Raw genomic sequence first — 20,635 nt, forward strand, 5'->3', positions numbered from 1 at the left:
AATTCCACCAGCCTTTCCATCTGTGACAACCACCTACCCCCAGGTCACTAACTGTCCTATAATGCAGTCAATTCATGTCTTAAATCTTGGGGCATCTGCAAAATGAAATCTGTTCCCAAATTTCCTAACTTTCCTATTCCCCAATGTTCTGTTTGTTTCCTCCCTGGAAGAACACACAAATCCTCTAATTTAAAATAGAATTGGGGCTATTCATAAATTATTTTTTGGTTTTACATATTTCAAATCTAAGTGTCATTAACTGGAAAGAGCCCATTCAAGGACAAAAGTACTTAGTGTCCCAAAGTGAAAGAGCAATCATACAGCTTTGATTAAATTCATCACATCACCTTATCTTGTGTTACTAGATAGCAAATTCATCTCTAACTCTATCTTAGGATCTGAAGTTAAGTAGGAGGATTTAGCAAAATGCCTATGTATTAAAGAAAATTTTACTTCTAGAAGTGTTTTCAAGTGGCAGGGTGTCTAGATTTCATGATAAGACAAGCTCAACACCAGCCCTTCATAGGAATAAGCAACTTCTTAAGAGGCAATTTCTTTTAAAACTTGGCAAAGCATCTGAGATCTGCTTTTCCACCCTGACCAAGAATAATTACTATATGGCAAGAAAATTGCTTGTTAACTAGCTTTTAAATAAATTGTTAAGCTCGAATGCAATGTAGCATCTCTGAATACTAAGGGCAACAGGGAATCCAGGCACTTGGACACTGTACTGTTTTAAAGTGATTATATTGCAGATTGAATTGTGTGGAACATGTTTATATTTAGAATTAAATTACATGGTATGCAAAGAGAAGACCAGGCTAGCTGCACTGATCACTGGCTCATGTCATGTCACTTTTCTGATAAACATACAGAGCTGGGTAAAGGCTTTTAGAATAGCAGAATGGGGGGAAGGAGAAGAATAATTAATCATTTTAAGTAGTTCTAGCTAATAAAAACACCTAATGCCTTTCAAAAGCTAATGCTTTAAATATAAACATTTCAGATCAAGTAAAGGAACCTCTTTGGCTCCAACATTTTTCTTGAAAATGTATTGACAGTACCTACTTCTTAAAAAAAAAAGTCAATCAATTAACAGTCTGATGATTGCCAGGCACTGCTGGCCAGTCAGAGAATTAGAGGCTTAGTTTCTCAAGCAGTTTCAGCTGAGGCACATCAATAATCCTGCCACCAACAAACGGGTCATTCAGAAGTATGAGATTGAGCCAGATATTCTCATAAAATTCCTTAGAGTTGGCATCAATGATTCAATACCATTATTTATTGCCTCATTGATAAAAATGCTTCTTTTACATATTTTTTAAATACCTCAAGAGGAAAAGAACTGGTATCTAAAGTAGAACACATCACGTAATAAAGTCACATTTATTAGATTAAGCAAAATATGACTTATTATAAACTTCTGTTACTGAGTTTCAAGGCAATTCAAAAATATAATGCAATTGCTTAAAAATAGTTTTCTTAGCAACTTCAGGTGGTTTAATTCATCTATAAGCAGGAAAGTTACAGTTTAATATAGAAATGTTATCATTTTAAAAAGCTAGTTCATAAGTCATAGAAAAATAGGATTTTAATTTTAAATCACCCCTAAAACTTCAGGAAAAAAGAATAGTAATTGAAGGTAATTTAAAAATATAATGTATCTATTTTGATCTCCAAATTTCAAAGATATGTAAAATAAGAGATCATGTCAATTAAGACTTCACTAGTATAATGCCTGATTACTACAAAAGCATGCAATAAATTTTAAACACTTTGTCTAAAATGAATTATCCATAAAGGTATGGGATGATATGAGTGCGTGAAGGAAATATATACACATCTGCTGGCAAATTAAATCAACAACTTCATAAAGATAAAATGCAAACAAGATGATGTCGTTTATAACTGTTCTCAGAATATGCCAATTTGGGAGGTACTCAAATATTTCCATCTATTGAATGACTGAGCAAGCATGATATTCAGTACTATGCTGACTGCTTTCTGTGTTATTTTCTATAACTGTCACCAGAAACTTGAAATTCATTATTATCTATTTCAATATATAAGGAACTGACCTATGCCCAAAGCCATGCTATTCTGACCATACTTGACTAAATGTGGAGCATAATCACAGAAAAGAATATGACAAGTCATCCTACAGTCCCACAGAGTGCAGAGAATTTTCCAACCCTTAGGTTTTTTTTTTTTTTTTTTTTTTTTTTGGTGCTACCAGGGATTAAACCCAGGTTGGGGAATGGGGGTGGGTACCACTAAGCTATATCTCCAGCTCTTTTAAATTTTTTTATTTTATTTAGAGACAGGGTCTTGCAAAGTGGTTTAGGGCCTTGCTTATTGCTGAGGTTGGCATCTAATGTATAATCCTCCTGCCTTAGCCTCCCAAACTGCTAGGATCGCAGGCATGAGTCACAGTGCCCAGCTACCAACTGTCAAATTCTTAAGTAAGAGTTAGGATTGATGTAGATAGAAAACTTCTCATGAACTGCTTCCTGGCCAGGCAATTTGGGCTATTGCTTTGTAGGCCAGTAAGTGAAACAGAAAATTTAAAAAAAAAAGTATTGATCCTGGAGGTACACTTTTTGTATTTGCTCATTTAACAACTATATTAAACATTTATCGTATTTTGCATCTGCATAAATATCTCCAGTGTACATACATCAAATATCAGGAATTTCAATTGCAAAAAATAACAAGAAAATCCTCATACTCAGCTGTTACAGTTTTAAACAAATTACTCACGTCATATTTTCACACTGAGACTTAGTTCTCCTCTATAAGATAGAATTTTGTCATTTTCCCTGGTATTAAATGTCTACTTAAAATATCTATCTATCCATGGAATACTGGAAAATGAAGACGAACTGTATGATTAGCACAAATTTCCTACATTACCTAAATCTAAAGAATGAACACATTTTTCAAAAGTCCCACTTTCTACTGATTGTTTATTAGGCAAACTTTAAAGTATAGTATAAAACACTTACTCATCTATTTGACAAACACACATCTCCACTTCTCTCAGTGCAGTCTGGATTTTGCCCAGAAGTTTCTGATAGATATCCTGAGTTTCTAAGTCTTCTTCTTTCAACAAATACCGAAGGCCATGGCCATCCTGCTGTCCCAGAGACAGTCCTGAAGGGGCTGCCATGGTTGTAATGGTGTGCTGAATGTACACCATGGGGCTCAGTTTCCCTGAGGAATCAAAATCATTCCACAGTAATATTTATTACCTTAAATGTATGACTATCCAGTCCAATACATTTTAGAGGTTCAGGCTGCTATACAACAAAATCCCAATCCAACCCTGAATTTAATTGAGGAATTAAATCTTGTGGGGAGCAGTAATTAAAAGCTACAAAGAGTCCAATCCCTCATCCCACTGCAATGATGCAGATTGGCATTAATGCATTTCTAACCAGTTCCTCTGGGATTTTCCCCAAAGTTATAAAGCCATTTCATATTAGTGACTTTCACACTCAAGATGAGCTATGCTTATCATAGATATGAGGAATTTTAATTTTAAATCATCCTGTCTTTCTTGAAAGAAAAATAATAATGAATGCCTAACTCCAATTTCACTCTGTATACACTTGTGCATGCATATAACTATCCACGTGAGAATTCTTTTTTTTTTAAAGGGCAGGATTGCTTGCATACCAGCAATCTAACATATTATAAAATGCAGCAATGCTTGTAACTGCCTAAATGTTCATGTGTAATAAAATTTCAAAAGCCAACATACCTTGCTCAGAAGATTTACTTTCTTTATCCTGAGAATTATGCTTCCTACTATCCAGCTGAACGCCAAAGGCACTCCCCAGAGAGGTTGATGTTTTGGGATAAGAAACTTCCATCACATTGACATGGCAGTTGGTAGGGCAGAAATCACTGCTGTGCAGTGGGGAGATCTTAGATTTGGCTTGTTTAAAGGTGGGCCAAGCTCGATTCCTCAGCACACGAGAGAACTGTAAATTACAGAAGAAATAAAAAGCAGCTGAACACACAGCAGTAATAACTCAAAACATTTCACCTGTGTCATCCAAAACAAAAAAAAAAAAATCAAAAGAAAATTAAATCATGTCAACTGGAACGAGTGACATCAATTCTAAGTTGTTGGAAATTAAATTGCTCTTTCAAAACCCAAACATTTTTAATGAGGCAAAGCAATCTGGACAGCATATGCAGGATTCCTTTGAAACTCCTGACTGCAAGCTATGTGCTAAAAGAAATGAACCTCAGTGACCAACACAACTTATTAGGACTCTATTCCACTGGCTGATAGAAAGTGAGAGAGTGTAATAGAGAAGTTGGCATCCTAGGGCATCAGGATGCAAGACAATATTTAAAAAATAGGGTAGCTATCAGGTCCAGGGTGAAAGAAGATGGGATTATTTCAAGTATCATCAGAAAGCCAATTCAAAGCAGAAGTCCAGCAGCAAAGTACTGTGGTGTTGAGCAGAATGGCCGGACAACTGTACTGCCCATGTCTCCTGCTAATCACTGCTGCGTTTGGGGGTCACAATCAACTTGCAGATCAGTGTTCACTCTGCTTTTATGCCATTGACAATAAACTGATACTAAAATGATGTATGACTTCCAAGGGTATCTACTCCACTGCTTCAAACCTTACAACAGTCTACCATTCAAGTCTAGCTACTCCTTGCCATGGTCTACAAAGCTTCCCGAAATCCAGCTCTTACACAGCTTATTATCTATCCAAAGCTCTCCTCCCTTGTCCTCTAAGTTCCCTCAGGCTTTTGCACATGGTTCCTCTCATACACAATCTACCCACTCTGAGCCTTTATTTATAGGTTGTTCAATGTGCCTAGAATATTCTTCTTCTCTCATGGCCAAACTTTTTCTTATGCATCTTCAGATTCTAGCAAATCATCAAGAGGGCTTCCTTGAGTCCCGGGCTATGTTCCCTTTTCCTGGCTACATGCTAGGTTGTAGCACACTGTCACTCTCTTTATAATTGTAAATAATTGCTCATCTCCAGCTCAGGCAGCAGATGGTAAACTCCAAGAGGGTAATGACTATATCCATCTTGCGCACCATAGATAGGGATCTCACAGAGCTGAACTGTAGTCTCAGAAGCAGAGGACTACAAGTCATGAGCTTCCTGTGTGTCCCTAGCAGCTGTCACGGTAGCTAATAAGACATCAAACAAATCAGGGTCTTTTCATCATGTGTAGCAAAATAAGGGATATGAATTATATAATGTCTATGTTCCCTTCTTGCTTAAAAGCTATAGCCATGATTCTACCTACTTATTATACTACTAGAGTAATAATTTTTTCATTAAAAAGAATAAAAACAAAGACTACAAGGATCACTCTCTACCTCTTCTAGGTTAAATTAAAGGATAAGTATAAAAAATAACATCCCGTAAATATATGTTCACATTAAAACCATTATGGAATAGCATAGCCTGAACTTACTACCACTTTTATTCATTCAACAATTACATGTGTTCCTCAGTATCTGCAGGAGATCAGTTCTAGGATTTCCCAGGGACATCAAAAACCACGGATACTCAAATTCCTTATACAAAATGTCATAGTACTTTGAATAACCTATTGCACCTTCTCCTGTATCGTCTCTAGATGACTAATAATAACTAATACAATGTGAATTCCATGTAAATAGTTGTTATACAGCATTATTATTTGTATTATTTTTAATGTTTTTTGAATATTTTTGATCTGTGGGTGGTTCAATCTGTGAGTGTAGAACCCCGAATACTGAGGGACCATTAGAGATCATAAGGGGTCTCTGTGTACCAGGCACTGTCTTAGGCATGTGAATGAAACAAAGATTCCTGACTTCTGAAAAGTTGCATTCGACAAGAGGAGAGACACGTAATAATGTGGCTCTTACCAGGATGGAAATGCAAAGTCCTTGAGAAAAAAACTGGCTGAGCACAGGGGGCAGAAGAAGGACCACCTACAGGAGAGAGATGGCAGTGGCTCACCGAGGGGCCATCAGTGATAGAGGCAGTAAGGAAAGCCTGCGTATTCTGAAGATAGAGCCAAAACAGAGTTGAGAGAAAGCAGGTGAGGAAGATAAATCAACAGAAGGATGGGTGTGCAGAAGGCTGGAATCAGGGACTGATGTCAAACACACAAAGTCTGTGAGATCCATGGAGGTCAGATGGAGAAGTCAAGGGGGCTGAGATCTCCTGAGGCATGGTCAATGAAGAGGTCAGGAAGAAAATCAGCATAGAACACTTAGAATGAGCCACCAACCAGAAGAAAGGACAGAAGTCAGGCCTCCAGGGTGTCGCAGAGAATGCTAATGAGAAGCTCGAAGTCAACTGCATCAGGTCAACTAAGACAAGGAATTCAATCAGGAAATTAACAGGCTGTGGCAAAATAGAGCCATTTCAGTCATGTGGTGGGTTCCAGAATCCACCTGGAGCATGCTAAGGGGAATGAGCAGGTGAGACAACAGGTACAGGCAGGGCTATGGAAAGCTCTTTTCAAGAAGATCAAAGAACTGGAACAGGAGGTAGACAGGAGTGTAAGAGGCAAGGGAAGCATTTATTTCTAATAAAGGTGATTATGACAGCACATTTGTATTATTGGTGGGAAGAAACAGTTTTTACAGTGGGAACTTCACGTTTTGAATACACTGGTAGCTAATTCATGAATTATTGACCATGGCCACATATTTAAACTCCATGATAGTCATTTGGCTAAAAGTCAGAAATAATACAAAGTAAGTAAGCTATTACTGTGCAGATAGGCTCCCATTTAGTCTCCAATTTCAATGAAGTATAAAATTCCTTAGGCACGGAGATACAAAAGTTCTGTATTAGACTGTCTTGTAAGCAGACATGGGGAAGAATTTTACATGCAAGTTTCCAAATCCATCTAGCAATTTGAGGAGTCTGAGTTAGCATTAGATAAGTAAAAGTACCTGGAATGCTCAAAGTAAAACTTATAATTCCTACTTATACTATTTCTGTACAAACAGAAACTATCTTCTGAATGCATATCCAAGAAGTATCCCTAATACTGGGGAAAAGTCCATTTATGGAATTGGTGTTACGTAAAAGAATGACTCTAAAATTAAGAAGAGTTTCCCAGACAATTTACAAGGCAAATGTTTCTCAAAACAGGGAATAGATTTACATCTGAACTGTCCACACACCCAGTTCCACAGAGAATGAATGCCTGCTCAAGATTCAGTACAGCCTTCAATACGGGCCAACCTTATCATAAGATGTCTGTGAACAGGAAATCTATTATTATATCCTGGCTGTAGAAACGACAGAAATCAGCTGGTTACTATTTTTAAAACCTAAAACTTCTACAGTCAAAATAAAATAAAGCCCGACTCGTTAAGATTTTAGTTTCTATGGATACATTTTCTTTCACAAAAAGAGGAGTGTTGAAACTTTCATCTGGAAGAAAAATATGTTGCTAATATAGTTTTTAAATAAATATGTGAAAAAATTTTTAAAGTCTATATTCACACGTGTTTTTGGCTGACATGCATTTGATATGTAACTGAAGCTAACCTCATATAACCTATTAGGAGTCTTTGTCTTAGGCATCTTCATTTCACTGAAAGTGAAAAGCTCCTCTTAATACCTTCTTGCTAACCTGGCTTCTCTAGAGAGAAGATGACCAATTATTTTAAGAATATTTACGGCCAAGTGAGATGATGATAAGATTAACTTTTAAAGCACTTCGACCCTGATGTTTCTGACCAGACTTTTCTTTTTATTTATGAATGAAACATAAAAATAAGTGAGGCAGCATTCCATAGGTCTGCTACTTGCCAGCTATGTGACCAGAGGCAAATGTCACCTTCTTGAGGAAGAAGCAGTATGGTATGTCAGTGCACACAGATGTTCTGAGACTCAGAGAACGATCAAGGGCAGAAAAGGGCTCTCTATAACTCAATGATATTATTTTTTGTTATCTAAAATCAATTCCTGTGGCTCTAGGGGTGTAGCTCGTTGGTAGAGTGTTCCTTGGCACAAAAAAATAAAATACAATCATTGCCCATAAATGAAATCATTCATCTGTCCATTTCTAACTTAAAAGCTTACAGGATGCTAGTTATGAACAATTAAGTAGAACATATTTCTTACTCACTAAGATGATGATTTTGAGAATCTCCAACATTTGGGTGAAACCCTAACGTATATGCTTCTCATTTCCTGCACATGCACACCTCAGTTTGTTACAATAAACCAAGAAATGACAGCTTCTTCATCTGCTATAACCATGTCAGCAGATCTGCCCAGTTTTTGCCCCCTACACTTATCTTGGAATGATCCTCTCCATCTCCAATACTGCTACAGGGTCCACACCACCATCAACTTGCACTTCCATAGGTAAAGACCACTTACCAACCTCCCTGCTGTGGCTCTTCTCCCACCAATACATTATGCAATTGACAAAGTGATTTTCTTCCAAACAAATCTGATTATTATGCTATTCCAAAATATCACTGGAAAAGTCCAATGCTGTCAGTTTTTTTTTTTAATTACATCCACACTCAGATCTTCATTTCTAGTCCAGAGAGTATGCCGATTCTTTATCCATAAGAGCAGTCTCATTTCTGTATCTCTGCCTGAACTTAGGTCACTTTTTATGCCATCTTTCCCTTCACTCTGACAATCATCCCAACTTACAGGACCTACCATTTGGCGACTATTCAATCCACAATGACTTTTTCTTTACTGAATTCTTATTGCTTTTCCAGTCAGAACCACACTGAGCTGTGTAACACAAAGTCAAATGCAGGTAAGCGAACAACAACCAGTGTTAGTATAAAAGGGAGCAAGTTTCAAATCCCATTGCTGTTGCCAACTGAGTGCCTTGGGCAAGTTACTTAACCACCCTGAACTTCGGGCACTTCATTCCATGAAATGAGAAATGTGTACCTCATTTCACTGTTTTGGTAAATTCTACAATGTAAGCAAACTAGAAAACATCTCATGCAATGCTAGATAGCTGGTGGTAGCCCGACAAAAACCCCAGTTACTTGGGAGGCTCAGGCAAGAGGATTGCAATTTCAATGCCAGTCTGGGCAACCTAGCAAGACCCTGTCTCAAAATAATAAAACGATCTGAGGAGGGAGCTCAGTAGTACAGCAATGGCCTGGCTCAAGGTCCTGGGTTCCATCCCAGAACTGTGAAAGAAAGGGAGAGAGGGAAAGCACAGGACACATGCACATACACGTGCGTGCACACACTATTGTGAGCTCATAACTCTAGGAAGCACCATGTAAACTAGGTTATATGGGGCTAGCAAGTTCAGCCATTGAGGGGTATTCCTAGCAGGTTAGGTGGGCACTTGTATTCCTCATGTCCCTTTGACTTTTCCTTTTGATTAGACTGTAAGTATGGGAGGGCAGACATCCTGGAACAACTGTGCATGTGCCCTACTATTTACATGATAAGTACACATTAGGGGCTGGCGATATAGCTCAGTTGGTAGAGTGCTTGCCTCACATGCATAAGGCCCTGGGTTCAATCCCCAGCACTTCCTACCAAAAAAAAGAAAAAATGAAAAAAGTGCACATTAGTTAATATTTTCGTATTCCTCCTGCCCCATCCCACAACAGATTTGCTTTGAATAGACTGGGTTTTTCATCTACGCCATTGGCTTTCATTAAAGAGAGCATTAAAAATATCTGCAATGTAAAACAGATGTTCTTTTATTGAAGCCCTTCTTTCTTTCACAATGGTACACTTATGGGTAGCACCATACAATATCTGTATGAGAAATTTCTTTTAGCTTAAGAAAAGCTATGCTTCTCCTATGCAAAATGTCTATTTCACAGGGATGCTGCAAAAATACAACAGGCTGTTTGCTTTACATTTTGAATACAGGAAGTAGAAGGCCAAATACAGTATTCAATTTTAGAACCTAAATAGAATCTTGGGGCCTTAGTACCTTTCCCCTGGTGGCCAGTACCATCTATTCTAATACAGCTTTACTACGGAGTAGATATTGATAATTTTCCTCCAATACCCATTCTCCTCTTTTTCCTTTCTGTAATAAGACTCCCCAGATTTTAGTTGAGCCCAGTGAAAGTCTGCCTGAGAAAATACGTCCCAGACTCTCTTTCAAAAAAAAATAACTAATAAGGGTTAAACAGAAATGATGTGGATAATTTCTGGGTCAGGCAGCAAAAGCAAACTCTGTATTTCCTCTTTGCCCTTCTGAAGAATCACAGCCTAGACACAGTGGTGAAGCAGCTTTGACCTCGCAGAAGATAGCAATATCCCTAGAAGAGCAAAACCATACATGGCAGAACATTCGTAAGATTGACAAGTCCCACCCCACTGTACTCCTGTCAGGATGGACTTTTATGTGGGGGGTGGAAATCAATCAATCATCAATCCATCTTGGTTAAGCCTGTGTTATCTTGGTCCTCTGTGAAGCAGATGAAACAATTCACCACCCAATCTACAGTGTTCCTAAAGTTTTGAGTGTGTGTGCATGCGTGTGTTTAACAGCTCACCCTTTTTGTGTACATTCCTGTAAGATACTTCTAGCGTCTTTGTCATATGAAGAAATGGAGAGAAAAAGAAAATCAAAAAAAAAAAGAAAGAAAGAAAATGACACAGACACAAGGGACCAGTTTGATACCCAGAATCTGCCTAAGCCCCGCATCACATCTTTTATAGATCCATCTCTGAAGCAGAATGATTCTCTTTTTCAAAATGTGATCAAAAGGAGAATAAAATTAGTTTGCATTTGCTGAGAGCTTTTGAATTTTACTTCAAAGTACTGTCACAGACTTCACAGAAAAAGGAGAAGTAAAAGGAGAATCTTCTTCTCTACAACTTCCAATATGGCCCATTTGGGGACTCCTTGCCAACTCAGATGAACCAGAGTTCAGCAGTCATGGAAAGAGAGCTAATGGGTGTCGTAGGCAGGTCGAAATCTCGATATCACTTTCTCATGCGACTGGACTTTTAGAAAATTATGACAGTAATGCATGCTTAACAACCCAAACATTACAGGAAGTATGGTCTCTTGTCTCACTCTACCCAATGCAGCCAACAATGACAGTCCTTTGGGTATTCATTCACACACATTCTCATCCATATATAGACGCATGGACTTATTTTCACTTACAATATCAACAATATAAAATTCATGTATGGTTAAATAATATTCATACATATCTAGATAAGTAATAATCATAAGTGTAGACATAGCAAATTTTAAGCAGTTACATCATTTTGAGAGGGAAATTTAATTAATTAGTCTTCTATGATATAAATACACACAAAATTAAAAACTATTACGGGATATGCTTTGGAGGTCAATTTCCATTAATTCTATTTCCAAAATATATTCCCAAATCCATCTAATTTTCTGTCTCCTCCACCCTCATTGTTGTCATCATTGCTCAATTGAACTACTGTAATTGCTTCCAACTGTTCTCAATTTCTCCATTCCTACCCTTGCAATCTACCCCTACAAAAGCATGATTCCTTAAAATCCTCAAGTAGATAAAATCATTCCCCTGCTTACAGCCTTCCCATTGGTCTTCATCAATATAAGAATGAAACCCAAACTCCTTCCAAAGTTCCAAAAGGCACAACACTTCTACAACTCTTTCTAACGGGCCCCTGCCAAAGCTTCAGACCTTACTGGAGAGCTGGCCACTCCCCCCCCCCCCACCTTCCCACCCCCCCCCCCCGCCTTCTTTCTGCTTTGGGTCCTCTGTCCCCTCTGTTCCTTACACCCAAATATTCCCTTCTCCAATGCAAATGGAGAGTTCTACTTGTCATGCACACCCAGGGTTTCACAAGGAGGCTGTTCCTGACTAGGTACCACTCTGACACGACCCACTATACCTCCCTATTTTGATTTCCTTATAAGCTTTCTCAGTGTTTGAGTACCCCCTTTGCAAGGGTTTATTTAATTCTTTGCTATTTCCACACTCAAATGTGAGCACCATTAGGAGCAATCTTGTCTGTCCCATCCCAGGTTACATTCCTCATGACAAGAAGTGCCTGGCACACAGGAGGTGCCCGAGAATGTATGGCAAGTAAATAAACCAATCAATCAATTTAAAGCAGCCCATTTGCCACATACTTTGATTGAGGCCTTCCGTTTCCTTTGTTGGGAGAAAAAGGAAAGAATGACCATAGCGTAATTTAAAATTTTGATATCAGAATTAAAGGATCTGCATTTAAAAAAAACCCAGCTCTATCTTTTACAGGTAAATTATTTAATTCGTTAGGCCTCAGCTAATATTATCTTTTCGAAAATGTGGGATAATAATATAGCTTATAGGCTGGCAAAGATCAAATGAGGTAATGGATATAAAGACATTTTTAAAATACTCCAATATAACTATTGCTATGGTTTGAATATGGACCCACAAAATTCATGTGCTGAAAACTTAATCCCCAAATTCATGTGTGGACTGCATTGGGAGGTACACTTTGGGGAAGTAATCAGGATTAAATGAAGTCATGAAGTGGAGTCTCCATGATGGCATTAGTGGCTTTATAAGAGGAAGACAGACCCTAACTAGTGTGCTGGGTATCTCATCATGTGATGCCCTCCAACACATTATGATGCAGAGAGAAGGCTCCCACTAATTGCCAGCACCTTGATATTGGGCTTCCCAAGCTCCAGAACCATGAATAAATAAACTTCTATTCTTTATAGCCTCAGGTGTTTTGCTATAGTAACAGAAAACAATAGACTAGGGCAGTTGTATAAATTTTATCATTATTACAATAAACACAGTATGTAATATATGTATAAAAGGAATATCAAGGATTGATTTAAATTTGGCACTTCAATAATAATCTCAGTACTAATTACATATAAGATTTATAGAATCTTTACCTTTTTGTAACTGGAAATTCTCTGACAAATGTGCTCAATTTTTTCACTGCACATGGCACTGAATTTACTCTGAAGGTCAGAAGGAATCACTTCATTCAGGGAATTTAGACTGGCACAGTTTTGCACAAAATGATCATCACTTTTAGCCAGGGCTTCAAGAATCTAGTAATAAACACACAATACAAAATAAAATAAGAAAAAAAAACATCAGAAGTAGCCACATAAAATTTTCATAAGTTAACGCTCCAGGGTGACTTTCCAGTATTGCTCTTCTCTTCCTGGCTCCCCAGGATTTCCATGTTCTTTGAGGCACTGTGAGAGAGGTGATTTGCTTTGTCTGTTTGGTATCTCAGGTTACACCTTCTGCTAAGTATAAAAAGGCTGCTTGGGGAGGTAAGTGGACTTCAAAGACTCCCTGCTGGACAGATCAGACATCTGATGTAGGAACATATTTCCTATATTTTTAGTCAGAGTAACACAGAACATTTTTTTCTGCTCAATTGGGTGCGAGAACAAAAAAAAAAAAAAAAAAAAGAAAAAAAAAAGAAAGAAAGAAAGAAAGCAAAAAGCCAGGAAAAGCAGAGAGTCCAGCACAGACAGTACAGTTAACAAATGCTTGCAGAAAGGATGAACAAATGAACAGTTATCAGGGTAAAGTATAAATTAATGGTTATGCTGTGTCTAAGCTCTAGATGTTAAAAGCATCATGTAAAAGCATCCATACAATGTTTTCAATTAGCAAACTTTTTTGAATATTTGAATCAATTGTAAGGCTGTGTGTGTGTGTTTGTGTGTGTTGTTTACCTTAGGTCACTAGAATTTCCAATGGCTTGAGAATTACACGGTGTGTTTATAGATGGCATTTATGACTGTTAGAGATCACAGGGATTGAGCTTACCCTTAACCAATATTTTTATAATACTGTGTAAGACATAAAAATGTGTTGATGTTTTAATTCTTTCAGCCTCTTACTACCTCCATCCACTTTCCTGTTAGTGTGAGTTTTTCATTTCCCCATTAGTCTAGAAATCAGAGTTGGCCTTATCATTGGCAGCATGTTCCAGGCTAAATGCCTTAATTCCTTTGACTTTCTTCATGTGTAAAATGGAAATGATTTTTGCAGTACCAACATAATTATCATATGTAGAATAATCCACACAATTCTGCAAACTTGAAATACATGAAAAATAAGATTAAATAACTATAATAATGTGGTTTCAAACTCTTGCATGGTTTTCATTGACTGTATAACATACTTGCAAAGGAACTGTGTTTGGGAAATATATATCAAAAGATACATACAATGGCACAACAGCCTCATAATGATGAGTTGTATTTTTTTTAAGATGGCTTCCAGGATAAAAAATAAAAAAGTAAAATATTTATTTTTAAAATGGATCACTTAGATCTCTATATTACTTTCTCCCACTAAAACTTTAAAAATATACAACTGGTAACTGTCTCAACTACACATATTTAAAACAAGAAATAAAATGAAAAGATAAAAGTAAGAGAAATATATCTCATTTTTCTTGAAGTATCTGAATTCTCTCAGAATGATAGCAAAGCAGAAACAAACACTGGAGGTCACCGAAGGAGTCTGAGGGACTCAACTTTTAGAAGCACCATGAAAAGAAAGCTCAGAGTCACATGTTTTGTCCATTTGGATATAAATTTGCTTCCTCCCTCATCTTGTTTTCGTCTAAGGACCATATGGTGATGTCCTTTCCAAATACGACTTGTACAAATTTCTGTGGATCTATTCATAACCTGATCTCTAAGCTTCTTGAAATTTTTGACACTTGCAGAATTTGAAATTTCTTATATTTCAGAACTTCAATGACTAGGGTCAGAGGATAATGTGCCTTTAAAAAAAAAAAAACCTGTCAAGAAAACTATCTGAAACATATCCACAATACTGAATTAACAGAGGCTGCAAACCTATTAAATGTATGAAAGTCTTTGCCCAATTAGTTGGGCAAGAGTTCTATCCAAGTTAAAACCATCATACAAAAGGATCAATAAAAGTAAGACCACACACATACTCAATACTAGAGAAAAAAAGAAAAAGATGTTGAAGCAGCCGCAGCATGTACAGCCATTGCATTTCATAAGGTCGTTTTAGTTAGAAGGGAACCCTTGGTGGTGACAGGTCCACTCCTACCTTGGCAGTCAGGCTGAAGAACCCCTTGGGCTCAATCATCTTCTCCACCACATTGCACTTGATCCCAGCCGTGCTGTCATACTCGTACACAACCCCGTACTCCAGGTGGACGTTGTCCACCGTCAGACTCACGTGCTCCTTCTTCCCGTCGATGATGGCCATGGTGTTGAACTTGTCAAGAGCCTCTGCAATGCAGACAATCTTACTTTGCCAACATCAAATATTTTTGAGCCTCAAATATTGTGAGCCTCAAATAATTTTTCAAGAGTTCTTTAAAGGTTGGCTAAATCCGATGAATGAAGCATCTATTCTTGTTAACAATTTGAAACATAAACGCACTTTATAGAAAGCAAATGCTTGAGTGATCCAAATCTCACCACTTTAATATGACCAATCTCATCTTTATACCGCTTAGATCTGTGGACCATGTGTATATTTAGTTATACCAATATAAACATTACAGATGTGATTTTGTGTTATTTTTTCAATGAAAAGAGCATACACAACTTAAATTTAGGGTTTCTAAAAATGCCTTAAAGATTGAATGAATATTTTTTCAAAACAGAAAAAAAAACACATAAAGAAGGGTATATTAAAGAAGACAAAGGAGATGTAAGAGTTGCTTTTGAACAGAAAGGACAGGATACCTGAAGTTTCCCAAACAGCCTCTTTCAGGGAGAGTTCATTGAGAAAATTCATCATTGTTCACTATACTAAAAATTTCTATATAGAATGTCTTCCTATAGATTTTCAGCCTGCGATTAGTCAACTGGTGGAAAAACACTTAAAGTGCCATGTAAAAACCCAGGAGATCCAATAATAAATATTAAGTAAACAAAAATAAAATTATTTATTTAAAACAACAAAATCCTAGAATAGGATAGTAAATTGTATGTATTAAATAGGCTAAAGGGATATATTGGTTTACCTTAAAATAATTAAGTCCCAGAATAGTTAGACATCAATTCCTAACTACCAATTAACCAACACCAAAGAGGATTAATTCCAAATGAGGAATAAAAGCCTCCACGTGAGGTCCTGAGGCTCATCTTATTTTGAATAACTAACATCATGTCTTATCATAATAATATTGTTACTCCAATGAAGTTGAGGTATTTCTGATTTTGCCCATGGGTTGGAAGGATCCAACTGAGCTTTCCTAGGAACCCCAGATATGACACAGATGTCATATGATAAGAAACATATATATGGTCTGTGGTCCTATTCCTGATGAGGAGCTTCTAAAATACTTACAACTTACTGAGCTATTGAGACAACAGGGGTGCCTTTTGTTATTCATGACAAGCTCCTTTCAACCACATACTAGTAATGTGTTCATGAGGTGATTCTTAGTGAGCCCTTAGATAACTTCAAAATGGGGGCTGACGACCAAAGGAATCAACCATGCAATTAGGGGTCTGGAACTTTCAACTTTACCTGCAGACCTCTGGGGGTAGGGGGTGGGTTGAGATTAAGTTCAGTTACCAATAGCCAATGACTTAGCCAAACACATTACATAATGGAACCCCCTATAAAACAATGCAAGTTGGAGAGCCCCCCAAGTAGATAAACATATGCATACATCCAGAGGGGTACACATCCCAACACACTGGGGACACAGCTCCTGTGCTTGGGACTTTACCAGAACTCATCTTGTGAACCTGTTCATGTTGTATCTTTTATAATAAATTAGTGATAGTCAGTGAAGTGTGCTACTGAGTTCCATGAGTCATTCTAGCAAATATTGGATCCAAGAAGAGGGTGTGAGAACTCCTGACCTTAAAGCCAATTGGTCAGAAATACAGGTGAAAACCTGGAACCTACAAGGGCATCTGAGGAGAGGGCAGTCTGGAGGGACTGAGCCCTTCACTTGTGACGTCCATACTAACTCCCAGAAATAGGTGTTGGAACTGGATTACAGCACACCCCATTGGTATCTGGAGAGTAGGAGACTTGCTTGGTGTGGGGGGGAAAAAAACCCCACACATATGGTGCTAGAAGTGTTGCCAGTAAAAACTGCCCAGAATACGGAACTCTCTAGCTGTACTGGTTTGAAAGAATCTAATGGTATAATAAAAATAAAAATGTCCAGAGACATTCACCAATAAGATGAGTGGACAACAGGAAAATAATTATAAAGGAGGATTGTTTTTCTGTGAAAAAGTTCTAAAATAAAAATTCAAGGGATCTGTCAGAGGCAGACATACATGCAATTGCTTCCTTGCTTTTGGCAATGCCTCTGGATAAAGCAATTTGCTGGATTGTTCAATTGAGAAAACAAAACTAGCAGGAGAATTTATCCAAAGACCTCTCTCTCTCTCTTTTCTTTCTCTTTTCCCATTATTAGTTTGCCTCTTTCCTTACTGTCTATGTTAGAATACAGTAAAAGTTACTCAAATCAAGAAAATATTTTGAAAGGAACTATGGACCTTCCAGACCAAGGCTTCTACATTTCAATAAACATGTAAATTTTTTCAAAATGAGGATGGGCTAAGGTTCTGCTTTTTTTTTTTTTTTTTTATTGATACCACAGATTGAACCCAGGGACGCTTAACCACTGAGCTACATTCCCAGACCTGCCCACCCCACTCCCCTCTTTTCTTAGTTTTTATTTAGAGAGGGTGGCACTGAGTTGTTTAGGGCCTCTCTAAGTTGCTGAGGCTGGCTTTGAACTGCCTCAGCCTTCCAAGCCACTGGGATCACAGGTGTGACCCACACGCCTGGCTGAGGTTCTTCATTTTTTTATGATAACTTGAATAGCAAAATCTAAACAACATTCAATCTGCTACCTATGGATTTCTAGTTTTCCCAGAACCATTTGTTAAAGAGACTGTCTTTTCTCCAATTTATGTTTTATGGCACCTTTTCCTAGGTAACTGTGTTCATGTGGATTTGTCTCTGTGTCAACTATTCTGTTCCATTAGTCTCCATGCCTATTTTGGTACCAATACCATGCTGGTCTTGTTATGATAGCTCTGTAGCATAATTTAAGGTCTGATATTGTGATACTTCCAGTTTCACTTTTCTCATACTAGCTTTGGCTATTCTGGGTCTCTTATTTTTCAAAACGACTTTCATGGTTGCTTTTTCTATTTCTATGAAGAATGACACTGGGATTTTAATAGAAATTGCTTTAAATCTGCATTGCACTTTTGGTAAAATGGCCATTTTGATAATATTAATTCTGCCTATCCAAGAATATAAGAGATCTTTCCATCTTCTTCAACTTCTTTCTTTAGTGTTCTATAATTTTCACTCATAGAGATCTTTCACCTCTTTTGTTAGATTGATTTCCAGATTTGGTTTTGTTTTCTTTGTGGGTTGTTTTTTGTTGTTTGGCTTTTTTTTTTTTTAGGATATTGTGAATGGGATCATTTTCCTATTGTTCTTTTAGCTGATTCATATCTTCATATCGGTGCATGGGAATGAAATTGATTTATGAGTGTTAATTTTATATCCTCCTACTTTGCTGAATTTGCTTATGAGTTCTAGAAGTTTTCTGGTGGAGTTTTTTGGGTCTTCTAAATATGGAATCATGTCAGTGGCAAATAGGAAAGATAGTGGAATGATTCTGACACAACTTTCCTATATATATGAATACACCACAGGGAATCTCAACATCGTGTACAACCACAAGACTGGGATCCTAATCAGAATGAGATGTATTCCATGTTTGTATGAATATATTGTTATACTCCACTGTCATGTATAACTAAAAAGAACAAAAATAAATAAACAACATTCAATTCCAAATAAGGAAACGTGACATAACTCAAGATTGAATCCTCACTTTATCCCTTAACAAGAATGGGTAAAGCCCTTAACCTACAAAGACCTCAATTTCTGGAAGGTTATGATCATACCTACTTTTAAAAAAAAAGTTCTCTTTTAATGATTAAGTGAGATAAGCTATGTAACACATTTAAATAGTGCCTACCAACCAGGATATGAATATGACACGTTAGGCACAAGCTATTACTGCTTGCTTATGTGACACGACATCTATTTGTTGATAATGACTTAAGATTCAAAGTCATGTTTGGAAGATACAAGACCTTCAACATTAGCAAGTAGATACAGAGTGGAAAAGAAAACTATTAAATCAAAGGGAGAAAAAGAAGAAACCTACCTTCAACTTTGCAGTCAAAAGCATCCCCTGGTTCATCTCCAGGAGGTTTGGAGTTAGATTTTTGGAGGTCTTCCTGAGCACTCTCAATGCTATTATAAACCCACTGTATGGAATCTTGCTGAAAATGAGGGGGGAAAAGAAACTTCAGAGGTAATGAATAGTACATCCTAAAATGCATATCCACTTCATAAACTTGCTTTAGAAGAAGAGTTGCCCATCTTATTTACTGCTCTAGTTTGTTTAGAAATAATAGAATTTGAAAGAGAAAGACAATCAACATCAGAACGGAAAGTCAATGACGATTTAACAAACTGACTTTTTTTTCAAGCTTAAATTATCATCCAAAGATATGTTTTATGTAAATTTATCTTCCAAAGATATGTTCCAAAGATATTTCTTAAATAGGATGCATTTCTCAAATGTCTTACTTAAACGCCTCAAGTATATCTTAAAATGAATTATAAATTACATCTTAAAAATAAGCACATGTTAGATGGACAGTTTGGGAATGAATTAATTTTCTATCACTGTACAAACCATTTTAAATGCCCCCAATAGTCACCTTATTTTAATACATTTAATGCTTCTTTGAATTAAACCAACATGAAAATTGGGAGAATATCTTTTATCTCATTGAGTTTCTAACTATCTTTAATCCTTCTCTGTCAAAAATCATCTTGTATTTTAATTGAAACAGTAGCTCCAATCTTATTTAGAGAAATGAGAGAGATGAAATGGCTACCAAATAAATGCTTCAAGGGTAATATTACTTCAAGGTTTATACTTTTCTTAGATAAGGTGATAAATTAAATCTAACTGAATTACTGAAGTGTGATGTAATCTATTTTTTCTCTTGCATCAGATTCACAATTGTGTTTATTATTATGCTATAAATCATTAAAATGATAGTTAAGAGCTGGGGATGTAGTGTAGTTTTATAAGTAGAGTATGTGTTTAGCAAGCAAAAAGCCCTGAGTTCAATCCCCAGAACCAAAAACAAACAAAAGCATGCTAGCTAACTTGATCACTTGTTGTGGCCACCAATGAGCCACACCCCCAATACCCACACCTTCTGTAGTTCCTTCTCACTCTGAACCTTGGCTTGGCCCTGTGACTCCATGTGTCCAAAAGCAAGTACCATCCAACTAGGGGGTAATATTCCTTCTGGAAATCCACACACCACACAGAAAAGGAAATCCTGCTGGAGACTTGAAAGGGAAACCGTACACAGGAGCTCTGGAGGACAACCTGCCACATGGGGCAAGAGGCCTCGAGGAACAGAACCCAGGCACCCAGTAAGGTCCCAGCTGAACACAATGACATAGGAACCACCATCCAGTCAAATCAAGAGAAATCATCAATCACTGTTGTTTTAAGCCACTAAGTTTTAGGGTGGTCTATTTTGTAGCAATGGATACCTGAGAGAGCGCATTACTCAGTGAATTTTTCTGTCCATTTATTCCTTTTAAAAATTACTTC

At 37.2% G+C, this 20,635-nt stretch overlaps 1 protein-coding gene across 2 annotated transcripts in view; it reads right to left on the reverse strand.

The window, feature by feature from the left end:
* PREX2 (phosphatidylinositol-3,4,5-trisphosphate dependent Rac exchange factor 2) overlaps positions 1-20,635 on the reverse strand; it is a 294,603-nt gene that overhangs the window by 111,361 nt on the left and 162,607 nt on the right. For both annotated transcript variants that reach the window (XM_081266437.1, XM_081266436.1), the window contains exons 21-25: positions 19,157-19,274; positions 15,028-15,212; positions 12,864-13,025; positions 3,764-3,986; positions 3,006-3,213 (exon numbers count right to left, since the gene is read on the reverse strand). In XM_081266437.1, coding sequence (XP_081122563.1) covers positions 3,006-3,213; positions 3,764-3,986; positions 12,864-13,025; positions 15,028-15,212; positions 19,157-19,274 — 896 coding nt within the window. The remainder of the gene's footprint in view (positions 1-3,005; positions 3,214-3,763; positions 3,987-12,863; positions 13,026-15,027; positions 15,213-19,156; positions 19,275-20,635) is intronic.

This window comes from Spermophilus citellus, assembly GCF_964194105.1.
Source record: "Spermophilus citellus genome assembly, chromosome: 14".
Lineage (NCBI taxonomy): Eukaryota > Metazoa > Chordata > Mammalia > Rodentia > Sciuridae > Spermophilus > Spermophilus citellus.